Source organism: Brachyhypopomus gauderio, chromosome 7 (genome assembly GCF_052324685.1).
Source record: "Brachyhypopomus gauderio isolate BG-103 chromosome 7, BGAUD_0.2, whole genome shotgun sequence".
Taxonomy (NCBI): Eukaryota; Metazoa; Chordata; class Actinopteri; order Gymnotiformes; family Hypopomidae; genus Brachyhypopomus; species Brachyhypopomus gauderio.
In genome coordinates, this window is record NC_135217.1 from 443463 (window position 1) to 467267 (window position 23805).

At 42.5% G+C, this 23805-nt stretch overlaps 2 protein-coding genes across 2 annotated transcripts; both read left to right on the forward strand.

The window, feature by feature from the left end:
- Positions 1-441: 441 nt before the first annotated feature.
- LOC143518412 (uncharacterized) lies at positions 442-13428 on the forward strand. Its single transcript, XM_077010891.1, has 6 exons — positions 442-659; positions 818-868; positions 1153-1473; positions 11142-11176; positions 11910-11970; positions 12560-13428. Exons 2-6 carry the CDS (start codon positions 850-852, stop codon positions 13198-13200), a joined length of 1077 nt encoding a protein of 358 aa, XP_076867006.1. The 5' UTR covers positions 442-659; positions 818-849; the 3' UTR covers positions 13201-13428.
- A 156-nt stretch (positions 13429-13584) lies between these two features.
- On the forward strand, positions 13585-18889 carry LOC143518388 (uncharacterized). Its single transcript, XM_077010848.1, has 2 exons — positions 13585-15186; positions 17263-18889. The coding sequence occupies exons 1-2, from the start codon at positions 14436-14438 to the stop codon at positions 18558-18560; spliced, it is 2049 nt and encodes a 682-aa protein (XP_076866963.1). The 5' UTR covers positions 13585-14435; the 3' UTR covers positions 18561-18889.
- The last annotated feature ends 4916 nt before the right edge of the window (positions 18890-23805 follow it).

Sequence of the window (23805 nt, forward strand, 5' to 3'; positions counted from 1 at the left end):
ATACCTGTGTATAATGAATGACAATAAAGCTTGTCTAAGTATAACCAGCTAATGAAAACTGAGTTTGTGTTTGATGTTCCTGACTACAAACCGGTTCTTCCTATTTCACAGAATAAATAAATACTCTTTTTTGCTGAATTAGGTGGAATAATTAAACAGTTTTCGTGTCCGCTACAGTTCAAGTAAAATGTAAATTGCAACATAACTTCAGGTGTCTGCTGCCCCCTTGTGGCTAAAAGCTCTAAATGTTTTTAATTTCCTATCAGTACTTTAGCCCCAATCTCGATGTACAGGAATGCCACGGATGGAGAAGTACGCTTATCCACTTTAAGAAAGTGGATGGAGCTTTAAGAAAATGTAAACTATTAAAAACAGCAAATTTATTATCAAATTTAATATTTATTTAAATATCCTACCCAACCGTAAGAGTGACGCTCAAATGCTGCGACTGGAATAAATGTAAAAGTGAAAGTATTTCAGTCTTTCTTCCTGCAGGTCAAAACAGAGACAGGATTGTACCATGTGAACGTTTACTATCCTACTGTATACTGTCCTACTATTCATGCTGTTATAAGACAAAGATCCGATTAGAGTCGCTCTGAAATGTCCACACAGTCTACTTGACCTAAAGCAGCATATGTGTGTGAAGAACCGTGAAGGTAAGAGGAGTTAGCATCATGCTAAAGCGCGCTAGTCACCAACAAGCAAACACGACTAAACAATCCACCATATTACAGTAAATAACCATCTCTCTCTCTCTCTCTCTCTCTCTCTCTCTCTCTCTCTCTCTCTCTCTCTCTCTCTCTCTCTCTCTCAGATTTTATGAGTTCGAACCTGTAGGAGATCAAGATGGCATCTGAGAGTATCAGTAAGTCACTTCCAGAGTTCATCAGTCCAGAACATCACTTCACTTACATTAATGTACAGGGGGGTTACAGTATCAAACACTGTTACAACAGTTTATTATTCTTCATGTAGATACATTGTGAAACTATTTCTGTGTGTTTGTGTGTGAGGGAGTGTTGTATCCTACATATGAATTTTAACTTGGAGAGAAATCAGAGAATCATCATAATGATCTTAATCAGGAGATAAACACAGTGTGTGTGTGTGTGTGTGTGTGTGTGTGTGTGTGTGTGTGTTTTCCTACAGATGAGTTTAAACTCATTGGCCCTCATGGTGAAGAGCATCAGTATGGCTATGCTGTCACTCTCTCCTGTCACCTGTCTCCTGAAACCAGTGCTGTTGCCATGGAGATCAGGTGGTTTAAGGGGACAGACTGTGTTTGTCTCTATAAGAATGGACAGGTGACAGAGGGGAGGGGCTACGAGGACAGAGTGAGTCTGTTCATGGAGGAGCTGCAGAGAGGAAACGTCTCCTTACAGTTGAGAGACTGCAGAGTGTCAGATAGAGGATATTACCTGTGTCAGGTGACCAGTGGAGACACAACACAGGAGCTCACAGTAGTAGTAGGTGAGTATTCCAGAGCTCCACTCTACATAATCTCTACATCACCATCAGTCTCATCTCAGAATGAACATGAACAGACAGAAATACCAAACCCACATGTTGATAATCCTGTTGTGTTCAGATAAATGAGGTTCAGTGTACAGGGGGTGAATGATGCTCATGTGGAGTGAAGGACTGATGGTTCATTTTAGTGGAACAAACAGTAACAGTTTCTCACTCTCACACACATCTACACATCATGGTGTAAAGTGTAAATGCAGTAAAATGAACAGATCTGGATTAAAACTAGAGACTAATAATCAGGACTAAATCACAGATTAGCTCAGCATCAGTCTGAAGTAAACCAATGAGAGACACTTTAACTACATCAGAGAGGTGAAGAGATTACAGTGTCAGTGTGGCCTTTATGATATAGAACAAGACTGTTAAAGTGACCTTCCATAACACAGACTACACCAACTACAGGGAGAACCACAGAGAACTGTGTGTGAACACTGAGACCAGCACAACACAGCTGGATGTGAACTATGACCCAGCACAACCCAGCTGGATGTGAACTATGACCCAGCACAACACAGCTGTATGTGAACTATGACCCAGCACAACACAGCTGGATGTGAACTATGACCCAGCACAACACAGCTGGATGTGAACTATGACCCAGCACAACACAGCTGGATGTGAACTATGACCCAGCACAACACAGCTGGATGTGAACTATGACCCAGCACAACACAGCTGGATGTGAACTATGACCCAGCACAACACAGCAGGACGTGAACTATGACCCAGCACAACACAGCTGGATGAGCAGAACAACATAAATGTTTTACATTTCACATTCTCAAAAAGACCTAAGACACACTGACTGAAATACACTGGTATAACACTATAAACATTTACATAAAACTGGTATGAGACTGTTCTAAACATTTCCATGTAAACACTGTGGTAGAAGAATCCACTTCAAGTGAGGTGATGGTGAAGCTGAGACTCTCTGAATCAGCTTCAGCTCCCAGAGTCTTTACACACAGCTGCATTCAAAGCATATGTGGACTGATGAAAATACTTTTGATGACCTGAGACATTAATGGAGACTGATGAGCTGAATGTTTGTGGAGATCCACAATAGCAGCAGATCTCCTCCAACAGAAAGAGAAACCAGGACTGCAGCTCCTTTTCCACAGTTGCTGCACAGTAGTTTAAAATGACTTGATGTGGAGGCCCAACTCCACTCTTCCATCACACTGCTGGACATCATGAAGAGAAGAATCCAGTGGGCCTCCTTCTCCACACCATACTAGAGTTAAACAGAGAGCAGGTGTGAACGCCAGGACTTAAACTGGTTTATAACAGCTCACTTATAATGGAGAAAGGGGCGGAGCTTCTGGTGCTCCCCAAATCAAATGTTTGACTTGTAAAGCAGTTGTAGACACACTGTGTACCTAATGAGGCCCCAACAAAGGACAAAAGGACTTCTGACAAAAAAAAATCATCCCAAAGCTTCTTTGCAACTGTCCGTGCAGTTTGGTCTTCGAAATGCATGTGACAACTTAGTGAAGTGATCAGAGATCACCAAAATATCTACAGACTTGTTGTTGTCCTCAGCTGACCAAAAATCAATCCATACAAGTTCCAGTGGAGCAGAGGTCTTAATACTCTCCAAAGGGCCTCTTACTGCAGGCTCTAAAGTTTTACTGAGCACACATCTGTGACGGTTTCTTACATGGTCACTGAGTGAACTGTAGTGGTGTGTAGTACTGAATAATGACTCTGGGTGAACAGCAGTGGTGTGTAGTACTGATTAATGACTCTGGGTGAACAGCAGTGGTGTGTAGTACTGAATAATGACTCTGTGTGACCAGCAGTGGTGTGTAGTACTGATTAATGACTCTGGGTGAACAGCAGTGGTGTGTAGTACTGAATAATGACTCTGGGTGAACAGCAAGCAGTGGTGTGTAGTATTGAATAATGACAGTGAACAGCGGTATTGTGTAGTACTGAATAATGACAGTGAACAGCGGTATTGTGTAGTACTGAATAATGACAGTGAACAGCAGTAGTGTGTAGTACTGAATAATGACTGAGTGAACAACAGTAGTGTGTAGTACTGAATAATTACTCTGGGTGAACAGCAGTGGTGTGTAGTACTGAATAATGACTCTGGGTGTACAGCAGTGGTGTGTAGTACTGAATAATGACTCTGGGTGAACAGCAAGCAGTGGTGTGTAGTATTGAATAATGACAGTGAACAGTGGTATTGTGTAGTACTGAATAATGACTGAGTGAACAACAGTAGTGTGTAGTACTGAATAATGACTGAGTGAACAGCAGCAGTGTATAGTACTGAATAATGATTCCCTAGTGAACAGCAGTAGTGTGTAGTACTTAATAATGACTGAGTGAACAACAGTAGTGTGTAGTACTGAATAATGAATGAGTGAACAGTAGTGGTGTGTAGTACTGAATAATGACTGAGTGAACAGCAGTTGTGTGTAGTACTGAATAATGACTGAGTGGTCAGCAGTGGTGTGTAGTACTGAATAATGACTGAGTGAACAGTAGTGGTGTGTAGTACTGAATAATGACTGACTAATCTAGACCTCAGTAAATTATGAAATGTTGAAAGAATATTTATATAAACCATGTTATAGCAGTAATGTTACCATAGTACCATGTTACCATGTATAACACCTATTTATTTCTATTCTATACCTATTTAAGCTTTGAACAGAATATCTCTTTAAGCCTTAAACAGAGTACGGTTTAACATGAACGGATTATAAACACCACTGCAAACAAGCCTTCACAAAATATCGGTCTAAGCACACAGAAAAGAGTAAACAAGATATTGTTCTAAGTCTGCCCAGATGCACAGTCTTACTTTGAGTTGTTCAGTCCGCGGCCCGCGCAGTAGGCCAGGTAGCCTCTTGAGGAGGACTCCTTTGTGGTACCTACACTGTGATGCCTCTGAACGTGCTTATGGATCTGTGGTGTACTTGCGTACTGACAGTGGTAATGGACGAGTTCAGGTGGCATTCCTAGTGGCTAGGTCCAGAGTTGCACCAAAGAAGCAATTATCCATACCTCGACTCGAGTTATGTGGAGCTTTAACTCCACAGCACAGTTAGCCTCAGTGTTGCTCAAAGAACTCACCATCCAGATCCAAGAAGTTGTATACTGGACAGATTCCATCACTGTGCTCCACTGGGTCCAATCTGACTCCTGCAGATTTAAAGTGTTTGTAGGTACGAGAGTCGCAGAGATACAGGAATTATCAGACATCAGATCTTGGCACTATGTTTGTTCATCCTCTAAACCAGCAGACGACATCACAAGAGGGAAAACGCTGTCCCAACTCACCGGAGTGAATCGCTGGAGCAATGGACCCCCCTTTCTCCTGCAGCCATCTGGTCAGTGGCCTAAGGCATCATTTGGTCAAACCACAGAAGGAACAGAGGAGCTGAAAGGCACAGTGTTTTGTGGTTTAATGACTGTTACAATGAATCCAGCTATCCCAGATGTTCAGCAGTTTAACACATTCTCTGAGCTACTGGAAGCTACTGCCAAAACGCTCCATGGCGTGGTTGGTGACATGTCTCTCACTGCAGATGACTATCACAATACTGAATTAGCACTCCTCAGAAATGCACAGATGGAGAGCTTCCCTGAAGAGGTGACATTACTCAAAGCTGGTAAGGCTCTCCCATCTACCAGCAGAGTACTTACACTAGCCCCTGAACATGATCAGACTTCCGGTTTGATCTGAGTTGGAGGTAGGCTCCGCAGATGTGACGATCTAAGCCCAGATGTGACGATCTAAGCCCAGATGTGATGATCTAAGCCCAGATGTGATGATCTAAGCCCAGATGTGCTGCATCCCATTCTCCTTTCCTCTGACCACCCAATATCCAGGCTCTTGATTCAGCATTATGACAACCAGCTACATCACCCTGGAGCAGAGCGGGTTTTTGCAGAACTGCGCAGGAAGTATTGGTTATTGAGAGGCAGGGAAGCGGTTAAGAAGTACCAACGTAACTGTGTGGATTGTAGGAAATGGAGAGGCAAACCTCAAGTCCCAAGAATGTCAGATTTACCTCCCTCCAGCTTGCGGCTTTTCAGACCCGCCTTCTATTCAACAGGAGTCGATTGTTTTGGCCCTATGCTAGTGAAGGTGGGACGACGCACTGAGAAAAGGTGGGGTATCCTGTATAAGTGCCTTACAACTCGAGCTGTTCATTTTGACTTGCTTCCAAACATGGACACAGACTCATTCCTATTGTTGCTCAGACGTTTCTTAACTCGCAGAGGAAAGCCTCACGAGATCCTCTCTGATCAGGGCACCAATTTCAAAGGAGGAGGCAAGGAGCTTCATGAAGCCTTCAGTGCCATGGAACCTGCAATCAAGGATCAGCTTGCTTCTCAAAAGATTCGCTTTCGTTTCAATCCCCCCAATGCTCCACACTTTGGCGGATCATGGGAGCGAGAGATAAGATCCGTTAAGAATGCCCTTCATACCACTCTCGGAGCTCAGACAGTGTCAGAAGAGGTGTTAAGGACCGTTCTCATCAAAGTAGAGGGCATACTCAACTCGAGATCTCTGGGCTATGTATCCTCTGACCTCGCCGACCCCGATTCAGTTACACCCAGTTGCCTGTTGATGGGGCAGCCAGATTCTTCCCTTCCACAAGTAATTTATTCAGAGTCTGAGTTGTTAGGTAAGAAAAGGTGGCGTCATTCTCAAGTTTTAGCAGATCATTTCTGGAAGAGCTACATCCACCACTTTCTGCCTACCTTACAAGCCCGACAGAAATGGTGCACAGAAAAGGATGACATTGCTGTGGGCTATCTCACAGAGTTTTCTCTCTGATGAGCGTTTAAGTATGCCTTTCTAGTCGTTAAAAGAAGCTAACAACTAGCCATGTAGCATTGTTCCGCGATGTATAATCTATCTATGGCTCACATGGTTTGGCTAAATGTGTAGCATAATGCTTAAGCAATGTACTAGTCATGTTTAACTATACGTTTAGTTTACAATTATGTCTAGTATATTGTAGACATTTATGTTTCTATTGTTCTTGTTATGCCTTACAGAAAAACCACACACACACGTACAACACACTCACACACAAATTCACCAATTCATATTTGGAGAATAAAGGAGTGTTAAGTGCAAGACTGGGCCAGCTCTCTCTCTCATCATCTCAACTCACCTGGATGTATACACTTGCGATCCTAACCCGATCCTCTATAGCGATTACAACATAGCCTAACTAGTTCACAGTCCTCCTTACAGTTGGGATGCGTAGTTCTGTTGTTGTGAAGTGTAGTTCTGTTGTTGGGAAGTGTAGTTCTGTTGTTGGGATGTGTAGTTCTGTTGTTGGGATGTGTAGTTCTGTTGTTGGGAAGTGTAGTTTTGTTGTTGGGAATTGTGGTTCTGTTGTTGTGAAGTGTAGTTCTGTTGTTGGGAAGTGTGGTTCTGTTGTTGTGAAGTGTAGTTCTGTTGTTGGGAAGTGTGGTTCTGTTGTTGTGAAGTGTAGTTCTGTTGTTGGGAAGTGTAGTTCTGTTGTTGCCCTTTTCCTTTTACCCTCTACCTTCTCCTGACTGGTCCCTGTTGCCCCTTTTGTTCTCACTCCCAGTTAAGACCACTCAGTGATTGGGTCCTATCTACCCCAAACCCTGTGGTGGCTCACCCAGTTCACCTCTGGCTAAACATCATGTTACAGGAACTGTTATTGATATTAATAGAGGACCATAGTACTGGGTATTAAGTATGAACATTACATATTTAATACATATATTGAATATAACCACTTCTATATGTGTTTAGGATGTTGTAGGTGTTTAATTGTGTAACTGAACATCTTCATGGAGCTGAAAGCAGAGGGTGACAGTGCAGCAGTGAAGGATGAAACATTACAGCCCACATGATTAGAGTCAGTATGGAGATTAGGGCTGCCACAAACGATTATTTTAATAGTCGACTAATCACCGATTAATTTTTACGATTAGTCGACTAGTCGGATTGTACGTTAATTGAATATAAAACATACACTAGAATGCAACTGCTATTATATAACCATCATTAGATTTAAGCTATAACTAAAAATAAAAACAGTTAAGATCATAGTTCATTAAACCTTTAATGAAATATGCAGCTTGTTGCAACAAACAATTATTAAAATAAGGATAAGGCACTGCCTTAAAAAACACAAAAATAAATAGGCCTACATTAATAAAGATTTTTTTTTAGGTTTTTCTTTCTTTCATTAGTCTCTGGCATCAAACTTCGCCACATTTAAATCGAATTAGGTAGGGACCTGAAACTAAGGAGTTATTCACAAAAATAAAGTTTTGGTCTCACTGACGTTACAGAAAATACACAAATGCATGCTAAGCAGGGCTCTCAAGTTTTGGATTCATGTCAGAGTGTGAGAGATGTTGACGGGGGGGGTGGCGAACGTTAATTGTTGAGCGGGGGGGGGGGGGGGGGGGAACGCTTATTGTTGTTGAGCGGGGGGGGTGGGGGTGGGGGGGGGTTGTATTTCGCGATCGATCGCCAGTGGAGGGCGACATAGATATGAATCGGAGGTAAATAAACTAGATTTTTTTTTTCTCACCGTGTGAAATCGGAAGTGTGGCGTGTGAGCGTGTGAAGACGGTCAAGTGCGTGTGTCACACGCTCAATGCATGAGACTTGAGAGCCCTGGTGCTAAGGCTAATGAAACAAATCGCCATCACTAATGTTAACTACAGCTACAGCGATAAGCAGGGTGGCCAACTCTCACGCATTGAGAGTGAGACACACGCATTTGACCGTCTTCACACGCTCACACACCCGATTTCTCACGCCGAAAAAAAATCTAGTTTATTTACCTCTGATCCACATCTATGATTCAATGAGTTACTAGTTCGCTCTGGCGACAACCACTGGCAATCGATCGCGATATAATACTTAATTTGTGTCCATTTTACCCCCCCCAAAAGATCAAATCTCACTCCAAGTGATCTTGAAAAGTTGGCAACCCTGCGATAAGTAAGTACTAAGTTAACGCTCTGTTTATGGTAACTTTAGCAGCTAACTAGCAATTTAGATTACAGAGATGACGGTCCCTATTCGTCATTGTTGTCACAATTAGCCACAACATGCTTCAGGTACATGCTCGTACATCGCGGTTGTGCTGCCGTGGAAGGCAAGTTCTGCCTTGCAGATATTGCACGCGTTTCGGAACCCGACTACGGAAAATGATCCCGCACTTTTGAGTTCCGTAGCCGGGTAGCCACGATACCAGAGCCTGTCTGTATAACGTCCTGGGATGTCGTCAACTGTCTACCCCGGTTTCCACTACTGCGCATGTGCGTCAAGGACAGAAACGCAGACGCAGCAGGCGAAACTGTTGCAGCAGTTTGGAGAGGAAAAAAAACGACGCATCGACTAATAAATTAGTTGTCGACTATTTTAGTAGTCGACATAGTCGTGACTAGTCGACTAATCATGGCAGCCCTAATGGAGATCAGGAAGAGAGCAAGATGGGGAGAAGTTGTGTTAAAGTATTTATTGTGCTGTTTCATGAATAATGGCTCTGGGTGAACAGCAGTGGTGTGTAGTACTGAATAATGGCAGTGAATAGCATTGGTGTGTAGTACTGAATAATGACTGAGTGAACAGTAGTAGTGTGTAGTACTGAATAATGACTGAGTGGTCAGCATTGGTGTGTAGTACTGAATAATGACAGTGAACAGCGGTAGTGTGTAGTACTACTGAAAAATGACTCTGGGTGAACAGCAGTGGTGTATAGTACTGAATAATGACTGAGTGAACAGTAGTAGTGTGTAGTACTGAATAATGACTGAGTGGTCAGCATTGGTGTGTAGTACTGAATAATGACAGTGAACAGCGGTAGTGTGTAGTACTACTGAATAATGACTGAGTGAACAGCAGTAGTGTGTAGTACTGAATAATGACTCTGGGTGAACAGCAGTAGTGTGTAGTACTGAATAATGACTGAGTGAACAGTAGTGGTGTGTAGTACTGAATAATGATTGAGTGAACAGTAGTGGTGTGTAGTACTGAATAATGACTGACTAATCTAGACCTCAGTAAATTATGAATTGTAGAAAGAATATTTATATAAACCATGTTATAGAAGTAATGTTACCATGGTACCATGTATAACACCATATGAGACTGTTATACACTATAGTTGTTCTGTGGAAGGCAGCAGGTGACACCCAACCTCATGAATGAAAATCTCACACTGTTATTCACTTTTACAGATCGGAACAAGTGGTGAGTATGAGAGAAGCAGGACTGTGTTGTTCTGTGATGTTCTGTGATTCTCTGCATGAATAAACCTTTTATTCTGTAGATTAAATATATGTGGCCACACTGTGTGTCCAGAGTAGAGTACATGTCACGCCTGGCTCCGCCCCCTCCCTGTCTGTCATGCCTGGCTCCGCCTCCTTTGGTCTTCTGTTTAGTTCTGCCTGTTTTTTGTTTCATTGGTTTCAGCTGTTGCTTGTTTGAGTGTTCATTACGGTTTGTATAAAGTCCTTGTGTTTTGGGTTTTCTTTGTGGGTCAATGTTTAAGGTGAAGTCTGTGTCTTACGTTTCTGTCTGTAAATTGGGAATGCTGAAGTATATCTGTTTATGTGGAAAGTCTTGTTTATGTTTCAAGGATAGGGTCGTCCTCGATGTTGGTCTTCTGTGGGTCACTTAGTTCGAGAGTTAGTGTGTAAGGTTTTGTTTCTGTAGTGTCACGTTTCTCTTCGTTGTGGTTGCGTTGTATATTGCCTGGTGTTGTCTACAGTTTCATCAGGTTCGTGATACGTCTTTGTGTTGTAATCTCATGGTGTATTGTCCTGCGAGTTCACGTGTAGTTTGAGTAGCATACACATTACATGCTTCCTGTGTATGATAATATTATGTGTATTCTATGGTCCATGTTCCTGTTTGTTCTAGTTACGTTTCGTGTTTGATTCCAGTGTCTGTATTGCCTCGTGTCTTATGTTCTGGTTACTTATGTATGTTCTTGTGTGCTTTGTATAAATCTAGTTTGAGTTTACTTGGGTTTGTGTTTCGTCCTTGTTTGGTTAGTCGGTAGTCGTTGTGTGTTCTATAGTTCAGTATGCCACGCAAAAGTAGAGCGCTACATACAAACGCTTCTCAGTTAACCGGTATGGCTACTTTGAATAGTATTAAGTCCAGCTCTCCAGCGCAAGTGCGTCCGCCCCCTGACCACGTAACCACCCCAACGTTACAGTACAGCTGAGCATCATGTCCATAGTGTAGTGAACACAACACACTGTGATTCTGGGAGAACATTTATCATACTGTCACCTGGTTTGTAAACAGAGTCACACAAACAGTTTTCACCCAGTTTGATACTGTGATGCTAAGAATCAAAGTTTATTCACAGATTTACCTGATTATCTCTAATCACACGCATGACAGTGTGATTCAGATCACTTATAATGAGACATTTGTGTAAGAGTCATTTACTTTAATATAATATTTAAATAACAGGAGTTTGATCACTCTCATTTGTATACTAGTCCGTGAAGGACATGATTTTATAATTATTATTAAAGAGCTAAAGTTACAGGTACATGTTATTCAACCTGAACGTTTCTCTCATTATTTACTTTGTTTCTGACTTTTTCCTGCTCAGAATCTCGTCGGTTGCATAACGTCTTCATCTATCAGGTAAGCACTGTGATGGTGGGGGAGGGAGGGAGGTGTGAGTGATCTAGTGGAGTTTTTTTTATGTGTGTGTGTGTGTGTGTGTGTGTGAGAATCAGTGGGCGTGTCTGGCTGAGACTGGTGCACCATGACAACCACACTATTCTAAGCACAGCACATTTCCTTAATAGGCTGTGTCACGTCCAGCTCCGCCCTCCTCCCTAGTCCCGCCTATTTTCCCCGTTTCCTTGGTTTCCCTCCTGTCTGCCACGCCCCCATCCACGCCCCATGTCTCGTACTCCCATCTGATTGTTGTCCCTCTCTGTCTTCTATGTTGTAGTCTAGCGTTTTGTTGTTTCCTTTTTAATAAATATTCATTAACTTGCGTTTGCATCACTCCTGCCTCCGACATTACCACAGAACTGTGTGATTTATTACAAGTTTAATACACCCACATTACCACAGAGCTGTGTGATTTATTACAGGTTTAATACACACACATTACCACAGAGCTGTGTGATTTATTACAGGTTTAAAATCACTCATTGTAAATCTGATCAGTCTGTACTTTGACTGAGTTCCTTAGCTGACTGTATTCTGACTGTGTGCTACCAAACACAGTATCAATTTACAGCAGCTACAGTCAGCAGGGTCTCCACCCTTAATAATATCAACTCTCAATAATCCACACTGGTCCTTCATATAACACACAGTATGACATCATGGACCCTTCACTCTGTTTAATTCACTTCCACAGAGAGACAGAAGATGGACAGAAGAGGAGAGAATGAAAATGGAGGAATCTGCTCTGCTGACTGGTGAGGAGGAAAATAAGAACTTGTGTACAATAACAACATGTTGGGGGGGGGTGGACAGCTACACCACATAGTACAAATATCTAGAGGTGTCAGTTCCAGGTTCTGAGATTAAAAGTCCTCACCAGGATTTTGCTCAGGCTTCCTGGATTGTGTTGATTCCACTAATTTTACCTGGATTGCTAATTAGAAAATCTAGCAAGCTTGAGCAAAATCCTGGTGAGGACTTTTAATCTATGAACCTGGAATTGACACCACTACAAATAACAGACAAGGACAAGATACACTTAGATACACAGACCACAACATGTGTAACACTATGAGATGAGAGACGGGTGCTACGAACACACACACACACACACACACACACACACACACACACACACACACACACACACACACACACACACACACACACACACACACACACACACACAAATGAATCCAGCCACATGGACACACCTGAAGGGAGGAGTCAGGGGCCATGACAAATAGATTTAATCAATTAAACATTAACAGTTTAAACATTGACTAAAATTTTTACAATGCCAATTAATAATATTAATTAACATAATTATTAATGTTTTTTCAGAGTTGAAGGTTGAAGGTTTTCTTGGGCTTGCAGTGCAGAACTTAATGTCTGTAATGGATGAACATAAAGCCTTGAGGAACACTGAGAGTGAAGATCAGCTGGAGAATACAGAGATCTGCAGCAGACAGATCCACCAGGAGATCAGACTCCTACAGGAAAGAATCATGAAAGAAAGAATAGAGATGAGAAAAAGGGAAGGAAAAGAACTTAGAGAAAAAATAACTGATGCTATAGATTCAGTGAGGAAGACAGAACAGGCTGAGAATCTTAAGAGGAGAGTAACTGATCTTCAAAAAAATGAAAATGAATACCAACAAAAGTTAAAAGAGGAACACAATGAGGAGAGAAGGAAAGACCTAGAGAGACTGCGGCAGAGAGAACGTCAACAGAGGGAGACAGCAGAGCAGGAACTGAAGAGCCTCCGTGAGGAGAGGAGACTGAGGGTGAAGAACCTCAGAGTGGAGATGGAGAGCAGAGAGAAGAGTTCAGTAGAGACAGACGCACACCTCATTAAGACCATCCTGCCTGAGTTCCAGCACCACATTCAAACTCTTATCACACAGAAACAGAAAGATGTTGATAGTAGATTAGATGAAAAAGACAGAGAGTTAGAGACACTGAGACTAGGGTTGCAGCGGTAACCGGTTTCACGGTATACCACGGTATTAAAATGCACGGTTATCATACCGTGTGCGTCTGCTTATTACCGGTAAAAAGCAAGCCAGCGGAGAAACTGACCCGCGCATGCGCAACTCCGCTCCGGTTCAGCTACTCAGCACACAGCGGTGAGAATGACAGAAAGTGCATCAGACTTAACAAATGTTAAAAAAAAAAAAAAAAAAAAGCTAAACTAAAATCAGCGGCGAAAATGACGTTGGCTCCACCCGTGCGCGAGGGTCTCGCGCGCTGTCGATTCGCGAGGTCGTGCACTATGCGCGCCGCGCCTCAGCGCAATGAACAAAGTCATGTTTGCAGGGTTCATACACCTTTATAAGGTGGAATTAAAGCACTTGTACGTAACTTTAAAGGTCCGTTTCAATATTTCCCAACACTTAAGTTAAATATTTATACATATACTCGAAATGATTAGCTTTTTCATCACATTATTTAATGGTTGTTTATTTTCAAAACGACCAATCTTAACGTCTTCACGTTCTCTCATTTTTCGTCCGGGAATTACAAGAGGCTCGTATTTGTTAACGTAAGACAAAAGAACTGTGCCGAGTCGCGCGCTACAGTCACTAGTGAAAGTATAATTCTAGCTTTTTATGGTCCTTGCTTTCACTGGATGTAAAAGACGCCATTAATTTACATGCGTTCATTTTCAAATTCTAACGTGTCTGTTTTTCATATGTTAAAACCAGACTCGGTGTGAACGCCTTAAAATAGAAATCTCTATTGTGACGGTCATGTCAGAAATAAATCCTCTCTTTCTGCAGTATCTGGTTATATTCTAACTTGGCAGTACAACGGACGTTTACAACAGTTGTTGATCAGACACTGACCCAGGCTGAGTTTATCAGATACTAAATAATTTAAACTTAAATAATTGTACTGAAATACATGATTTAGGTTTCTCTAATTTTGCAGTATTTATATAAACATGTTTACAGCTTTTTTTTTTTTTTTTAAAGGAGACTTTTTGTATAGCTACAATAGTTCCAGGTTTCTACAATAAATAGTTAATTGAACAAAAAAACTTGTAATTTCTTTAAGGGTCAGTGTATCTTTTAATAATATACAAACTAACTGTGATACCGTGATAACCGTGATACCGCGGTATTTTCTGAGACGGTTATCATACCGTGAAAATCTCATACCGTTGCAACCCTAACTGAGACTAAACCTGTCACACCTGGAGGAGAAACACTCACAGATGGAGAAGGACAGTAAACAGAAACTAGAGGACATTCATAAGACCTTAGAAGAGAAAGACAAACAACTAAGAGAAAAAGACACTTCATTAATACAGCAGGCACAAACAATAGAGAACCAAAATAAAACCATAAAAAATAAGAATGAACTACTAAAGGAGAAAGAGAGACTACTGGAGAACACAGTCAGAGAGGGAGAAACCAGTAAAACCCAACTGGAGACACTGGGAAAGGAACTACAGGAGAAAGAGAGACTTCTGAAAGAAAATTCAGAAACCACTCAGCTGCAGGACAAGACACTAGAAGAGAAGGAGACACAGCTTAGAGTGATTAAAGATGAACTGAGACGAGGAAGAAGGACATTAGAGGAGAATCAGAGAGAGCTGGAGGAGAAACACTCACAACTGGAGAATATGAGCAAAGTGTTGAGTGAGAGAGAGACACTACTGGAGAACACAGTCAGAGAGGGAGAAACCAGTAAAAACCAACTGGAGACACTGGGAAAGGAACTACAGGACAAGAACAACCAACTCCAGGAGATGATGATCCTACTGGAACAACAGAAAACTGAACTGGCAGAAAATAACAAACAGCTTGAAGAGAAAGACAAGCAGGTTGAGGAGAAAGACAGACTTCTAGAGGAGAAAGACAGACTTCTAGAGGAGAGAAGCAGACAGCTGCAGGAGAGGACAGACCCAGACCCACCAGTCCCAGTCAGGAGAAGAAACAGTAAAGAGAGGAACCCTCCATCAAGTGAGTCCTTTCATTCTAAAGAAAATGAAAAAAGTATTTTCCAAAGGGCAGTACAACTAAATGGTGAATGTAATATAATGTTGAACCAGGTGTAGAATTACACTGTATTATGTGTTACGTCCCCTGGTGATGGGAGGGGACAGAACAGAGGACATGGACAGTGTTGGGTAACAGTGTGTGATGGGAGGGACAGAACAGAGGACATGGACAGTGTTGGGTATCAGTGTGTGATTGGAGGAGACAGAACAGAGGACATGGACAGTGTTGGGTATCAGTGTGTGATGGGAGAGGACAGAACAGAGGACATGGACAGTGTTGGGTATCAGTGTGTGATGGGAGGGACACGACAGGGAGCACAGACGTATGTAGAAACAGGAAGAAGTTTAGTAACAGGGCGTGAGTAGGAAGGGAAAAAAGAGAGAGCCGTATATATATCAAGAAACATAATCCAGGATCACGATCAAAAATACAGTCCAGAATCAAAACCACAATCCAGACAACCATATCTGAAGGGCAAATCAAAAAGGGGAAACAAGCAGGCAAAGTCAAAAACACTATAAGAGAAAAATGCAAGAATAATGAGAAACTGCCTGGTACACTTCCTAGGATTCATCAATATTTCACAAAGAGCCATAGAACCCGTGCTGGTATTATGAGAGAGTGATAATAGGAAACAGGTGATAATTAATAATGAGGGCGGGAGGATCTGTGGAGTTGGGTAGTGGGATTCTGGGCAGTGGAGTTTGTATTGCTATGCTGCATGGCACAGTGGGTTAAGCCTTGAGGTGTGAGGCAAGTTCATGGTTGAAACTACAGCGTAAACTATAAGGAGACACAACGGGGAGAGAGTCTAAACTCTAGATCGTGGATTTGATCTCATTTATTGACACACAACAATTACAACAGCACAACAACAACAGCAGTGACAGTAACAGACACAGAACAATGAAGACACACACAGTGGACCATACCAAGTGAGCCTATACGGGGGTGTGTATGCCATCCTGTAACAGTGGCTCCCAACACGCCCCTTGAAGGCACAGCCCACCCCAGACTCACGGTCCAGCAGAGCCCAGAGGCCTCAGGAGACAACCTCACCCTTGGTACACTTTACAGTTAACAAGTCCGAATACGCCCCTGTCCTCAGTGTCCTTCCGTGTTAGCTACCCTGCTCTTCACCCCCACCTTTCCCGTGCACCTGTCCGGTTGGTTCTGTTATATTCCTCGTGTTCTTCTCCGCATTGCTATTTGCAAGTATCTTGTCCTCTGATCTCCTGAACTCTATTGTAGTTACCTTGGTTCATTTAGTTGTTTCCAGTCATGTGTATTCCCTACGTATAATACTCTCTATCCTAGTTAATGATTTCAGTTTTCTCACTTTTGATGTATGCATTGTCTTCCCTGTCTGTCTGCCTCCTGATAGGAATGTTCATGTTTAGTTGTAACATTAGTTTTGTATTTCCAGGTTTGTTTGTTTAATGCCCTGAGTGTAGTTAGTCTTTATGTTCGTTCAGTCTTCCAGTCCTGTTTAGTTTGTGTTTGAGCGTAGTGTTTCTGTTATCGTGTGTGTCCTTCCTAGTAGTTAGGTTTGTTTATGTTAGTTATTGTCTATTCCCCACGTAGTTGGTTGCATGTTCTCTTTTGCCTATATTCCCCTTACCTGTTTACTTTCCTCTGTTTAGTCCGTTGCCTTCTTTATCTAATAAATTATTCAAACACCTGCATCCGCGTCACACCCGCCCCCTTGATATGTTACATATGTACACACACAGTGGACCAAACCATTATGGACAGATGAATGGGGGCAGATGTGCTGTTTTGTGACGATGACTATTCTGAGTAATGTACGCAATTCCAAATGCACTTGGTTATAGTTTTGAGGTGTCTGAAATGCAAAACAGAGAAAAATTAAGAAATAGGTGTGTTCAAATGTACTGAAACTGATACTGAGACTGGAAGAGTCTGGAAGTGATTAACAGTCTCATATAGTAGCTTAAGGATTTCTCTGAATAGCACCAATCACCAATGTGCTGTAAAATATTCTTAGTTGAATTATTTATTCTTGTTCTTTTCCAGTGAGTGGAGAATCCTCCAGTCCAGACTCTCCAGTGCCGGTTCCTGTACCAGAACTCAGGCTGGTGCTGCTGGGGAGGATTGGGTCTGGGAAGAGTGCAGCAGGAAACACCATCCTGGGCAGAGAGGAGAGGAGCCAGGCTGCTACATCTACACTCCCCCAGCAGAGTGAGAGCAGACAGGGGGAGGTGGCTGGGAGGAAGGTGACTGTGGTGGACACTCCTGACTGGTTCTGCCCTGAACTCTCTCTGGAGGAGGTGAGACAGGACGTGGGACTCTGTGTCCGTCTGTCTGCCCCAGGACCCCACGCCTTCCTCCTAGTAATACCAGTGAAGCAGCCTGCAGGAGAGGAGAGAGGGATACTGGAGAAAATGGAGGAGATGTTTGGAGAGAGATGTTGGAGGAACACCATGATCCTCTTCACTGTTACTGAGGAAGAGCAAAATCCTGAACAGTTAATTCAGTCAGGAAGCCAAGAGGTCCAGACACTTGTGGAGAAATGTGGGAACAGGTTTCACTGTCTCAACATTAAGGAGAGTGGAGATGGGTCTCAGATCTCAGAGCTGCTGGAGAAGATAGAGAAGATGGTGGAAGGAAACAGAGAGAGATTCTACAGCAGTGAGATCTACCTGGAGACAGAATCTCAGATCAGAGAGATGGAGAGAAAAATCCTCAAGGAAAGAGAAGAGAAAAAAGCAAATGAAGAAAGAGAAATGAAAGAAAAACTGGAAAAGGAGATGCAAGACTCTCTGAAAAAGATAGAGGGAGTGATTCAAGGACATGAAGGAGATATCAGACAACTTAATAATCGAACAACCGAACTGGAGCGAAAGATGAAAGAAGAAAAGAATGAAGAAATAAAGAGAGAACTGAAACGAGACCTTGACAGAGAGGTAGACCGACGGGTAGAAATGGAGGAAAAGGTGAAGAAACTGAAAGAGAAAAGAGAGATGGAGAGAAGAGGGATGGAGGAGAGACACAGACAGGAGATGGAGGAGATCAGGGAGACGTATGAAGGAGAGGCCAGGGTGGAGGCAGAGAGGAACCTCATGAAGATCATCATGCCTGAACTCCAGAGAAACATTTTGCTCTCAAAGTCCAAGATGCAGGAGGAGTTTAACAGGCAGGTGAAGGAGAAGGACAGAGAACTGGAGACACTGAGACAGAGACTCTCAGAGCTCAGAGACACTCAGTCAGTGCTTGAGGAGGTTTATGAGAGAACTGTGAAGAGCAGCTCAGAGAAACCAGTTCCACCAGCAGAAAGGGGATTGTCTCAGAAGGTTAGAGACTGGTTCCACTAATTAAAGGAGAGTACAGGAACACAGATGCTGACACAGAACGGACATGGATTCTTAATGTGTGATGTGCATTATGAAAAATCAGAACATTTATACCTATTTTAAATTGTTGTATATTTGTACTAAGAAATGTAAATAATTATTTGACTGAAAGTTAGATTTTTTTGACTCCTCCATTTGTATATGTAGCACTTGTCTGGCCAGTATCAGAAAGCACTAACCTACTAGGTTCGAAGGAGAGGTAAGTCAAACGAGAGCAAGCTGAACAATTGACCAGTTTATTGCCTCACAACTGATCATGCAAACCACAATGTAAAATACTGTAAAACAAAAATAATTAAACAAAAGTAAATTGCATAAGGTTATCAGATTGTTACGTTTGTGGCGGGCAGGCATGACGCAATCGCAGAATTCAAAGGGGGGGGATTTAATAAAGAGAGTGACAAACGCAACTACAACACAGGAGGTAGAGGGAGCTAAGCAAAAGCAATAGGGAAAGGACACCACTAAACAGGTGAGCTAAACAATAGGGAATGTAAACGTCTAAACCAAAATAACAGAGAACTAGGTAAGCATACGGAGGGGAGGAACATAACAAGGAGGTTAAGATACTGGGATGACACAACAGTACAACTTTACCTGAGAAACCAATGAGACATAAAACTACTAAAGATTACAAAAGACTAGGGATACATACAAAGAAGACATAGGCGCTGAACATGGAATTTCAAAACAAGCAAGGCTAAAACAAAACAGAGAGGGAGCAAGAACCATAACACAAACAGACCATCAGGCAAAACAGAGGAACAGCAAGGGACTCACGTACAGGGAATGACCGACAACGGAGAACAACACTAGGGGGTTTTTATACACAGAGACAAGACGGTGAAACAAGACTCAGGTGTGCAAGACTAACGACGAGGGCGTGACAGACAGACGGAGGGACGAATGGGAGCGGGAGCTAGGCGGGACCAGGGAGGAGGGAGGGGCTGGACGTGACACAGATTCCTAAAAAAAAAAGAAAAATCAGTCCCTCTAATATGTGCACATATGAGTAGAATTAAGGGTATAAAGTTTTCAGTCCGCAGACAGTGGTGGGTGCAGATTCCACGGTTCTGTTCCGATCCGTCCTTTACACAATTGTATCCCTAACTATCTGACTACCTATCTGTCGGATGGGTAGGAATTGGACCTGATGACTTCTCGATGGGCGAATCAGGTTCGGTCTGGATCATACGGTCGGCCGCACCGCATCCAGGATCTGGGGTTGGCTCGCCATCTCAGCATTCAGATTCGTCAGATTCGCGCCCCCCCTGCAATACCTCCGCGCCCCCCCTAGGGGGCGCGCCCCCCACTTTGGGAACCACTGTATTAATTGATGATCAGGGTTTTTGGATGTATTACATATATTTTCCCACACTGCGCTCCAACAAATCTCGTCATTTTCGACTGACAAATCTCTCTGCCATGTGACCTCTACTGGGAGGGACCTCTGAGGTTCAGAAGCAAATCTATAAAGTCTTGATACTATGCCCCTAGTAGGTCCCATTACAGCCAGCAACCTATGAAGGGGGTGAGTGGGCAGGCCTGTACCCCATGGGACACCGTATGCCCTCATGGCTGACCTTAACTGCAAATACAAAAAGAAGGATGATCCAGGTAAACCATAGTCAGCTTGTATATCACTGAAAGCACGTACACCATTTTCACTGTAAAGATCTTGCAAAACCTTAACTCATAGTTTTTCCCACTGCGGATGTGTAAAAGGTTCTTTACCCCTAAGAAGAGAAAAATTGTTAAATATTGGTGTATGTCTGTGCCATTTAAGATCTACATGTACATGTTTCATTAGAGCATAGTAAGTTTTGAGTAGACATGACATTACTGGACCTAATCGCGGTTTTAATTTCTTCAAAGGAATATTAGCGTATATTAGGTCTTGTAGTCTATGAGGTGAAGAAAGGTTTTCCTCAATCTGCCTCCAAGAGACAAATGAATTAGGATTAAACCAAACAGTAAGAGGGCGTAACACAAAGGACCAGAAGTACATCTTAAAATCTGGTAGGGCCAACCCACCCTGTCTCTTGTCTCGCTGGAGCGTAGTGAGTTTTATGCGAGGTCTTTTTTTCTTCCATACAAAATTAGAGCTTAATGAATGAAGCTTTTCCCAATATCCCTTTGGGGGTGCAACAGGAATCATGGAGGAATAAAAATTAACATGAGGTAGTATGTCCATCTTAATTATCGATATGCGAGATTGTAAAGAGTTTGAAAGTGTGGACCAACGTTCAAGGTCTTTCTCGACTTGACTGTAGATATTTTGGTAGTTATTCTTGACTATAGAAGAAACAGGAGGGGAAATCTCCACACCAAGATATTTAAAATTTTTGACTACTGGTATTTGTGGGGGCAGGATTGTTTGTGATGCACTAGAATTTAAATGTATCAGTAATGACTTGGTCCAATTAATCTTATAACCAGATAATGTGCTAAACCAATCAAAGGTAGACAACAGATGTGGCAGTGAAGAATTAGCGTTACCTACATAAAGAAGAATATCATCGGCGTAAAGTGATATTCGATGATCCGTGTTACAAAGTGTAATGGGAGACACTAAAGAATGTTGTCTGATCTTTTGGGCAAGTGGTTCAAGAGAGAGAGCAAACAATAAAGGTGACAGGGGACAGCCCTGGCGAGTCCCCCTGGAAACGGAAAATCGAGAAGAGAGAATATTGCCAGTGCTAATTATGGCTGAAGGATTTGCATAAAGGATTTTAATCATGCGGATAAATTGTGCACCTAATCCAAATCTGTACAAAGCGGTCCAAAGATAGTCCCATTCCAGTCTGTCAAATGCTTTTTCAGCATCGAGTGATAGGACTGAGCAAGGGAGTTCAATATTGTTTGCCTCATGAATAATGTGCAACAAGCGACGCACATTATCAGATGCTAAGCGATTTTTAATGAAACCAGTCTGGTCGCTATGTACCAATTTCAGCAAATAGGCCTCCAATCGTAATGCCAGCACTTTGGCATATGCTTTAACATCCCCGTTCAAGAGGGAGAGAGGTCTATAATTACCACATTGAGTCGGGTCTTTGTTCGGTTTTGGGAGTACTGTAAGTATAGCCATGTTAACACTTGTATTAAATGCCTCTTTGTCTATAGCTGTGTTAATCATATTTAACAGTGGTTGTCCTAGCACATCCCAGAAGGAAAGGTAAAGTTCTGGAGGAATTCCATCCCATCCTGGGGATTTGCCCGTCTTCATATTTACCAAAGCATTCTTCAATTCTTCTAAAGAAATGACATCACCAAGTGATTCAGCCTCGCTGCCTGATAGGGTGGGTAGATCAAGTCCTTCAAAGAAGTGCGCACATGAGTTTGTATTAAGCTCAACCTCTGATTTATATAGAGTGGAGTAGAAATTTTTTAATTCAGTATTGATGTCCCGAGGGTCAGTCAGAGTGCGTAGAGGTGTTTTAATAGCCATAATATTTGAATATTTCTCCTGGTTTTTCAACCTTAACGATAATAAATGGCTTGGTCTGGCCCCATAAAAATAGTATGCTCTTCTGGTCCTATGGATAAAAAATTCTGCTCTATGTCTCAAATGTGAATTCAATTCAGATCTAACCACAGCAACCACAGCGTAGCCATGTTTGCAAGTGCATTCATATCTGCTCCCAGAATGAGGGAGTATTCCTGGAGTTGTAGTAAAATCGAAGTTAAATAAGGAAAAAAATCTGGCTCGTATTGGGAAGGAGCATAGACCGAAATAAAAGCAAATTTACGCCCTGATATTACTGTCTTCACATATGAGATTCTACCATCTTCACTACCAAATGTTCCTAATATATTCAATGAGAGACTGCGCTTCATCACTACCATCGAAACCCTAGTTTTGGTGTCTAAAGATGCAGATGCAGCCACGTAGTAGTATTTATTTGAAAACCTGCGGGTGTCAGTTGATCTTAGATGGGATTCCTGTATTAGGGCAATATCCACACGTTGTCTGCGCAAATGGTCCAGACAGGCTGTTCGTTTAATTTGACCATTCAAGCCGTTTACGTTCCAGCTAGTTATGTGAAGGCTGCTCATCAAATCTGCAAGAGATTGTCCGCCTAACTGCTATATACATTAAAACACAATAGCAAAAGTGAGAGTAAACAGTGCAAAGTACAATAAATAAACAAACCATTGAGAGAGATCCGTCCCACCCCAATTAACCATGTCGCCATATCCCCTCCCCACCTTCCCATACCAAAACCAAACTCTGTTAGCACAGTTACCGAAAATGCCAACTTCGTGTGGTTCCCCCCTAAAGTTGGACCCGTGGTTTTTGAGTGATGTACCGTCCTCGTTTGTGTGCGGCTTCTCCCCCCACCCCAAGATTAGTACAGAACTATATGTATATCCTACCAAACTTAAATACAATGAGCTTTCTACGTAGCCCATGTTGAAATACAAATAGGAACAGTCAGCAAACCAAGAAAAGGAAGGAAATAACGTTCATGTATATTAATATACACACCAGCAAATGCATTTAACAATTCTAATAAACATTACAACCACTACCAAAGTGAAAGTTCGTACAATGAGTTAATGCTCGGACTTGATTACCTCAGTGATCAAACTCTATTCATTTGCGGATTCAATGAAGACCTTCGCCTCCTGCGGGGAGTTAAAGATGTGACTGGCTCCTCCGCGACATGCTTTGAGTCTCGCAGGGTAGAGAAGAAACGTGCGAAACCCTTGCTTCTGCAGAATGTCCGTCCAGTCGGAGTAGGCCAGCCTGTGCTTGAAAGTGTGTGGACTGTAATCAGGAGTAAAGCGTATGGTTTTCCTTTCGACTTCCACAATATTGCTCCGAGCTGCTTTAAGAAGCTTGTCTCTGTCGGTAAAGCGGAGGAGCTTGAAGATGAGAACACGAGGAACAGGTCTGCCGTTCGCGTCTTCCTTTGGAGTGCCCACGCGATGTGCTCGCATAATTTCAACCGAGCGCAGCCCTGGAAACCAGCGCGGGATAGCTTCCGTGAAGTAGGCAAGAGCATTTGCGGTTTCAGCATTTTCTGGAATGCCGTGAACTCGAATGTTATCCCTGCGCGACCTGTCTTCCATATCCGCTATTTTCTCCTCCAATCTAGCGTGCTGTGCTTCAAGCTTGCTCACCGCTGTCGATAGCTTACTATCCAATTCCGCCATGCGGTTCTCATTTTTTTCCATATAGTCGGCTGACTTTGAGACA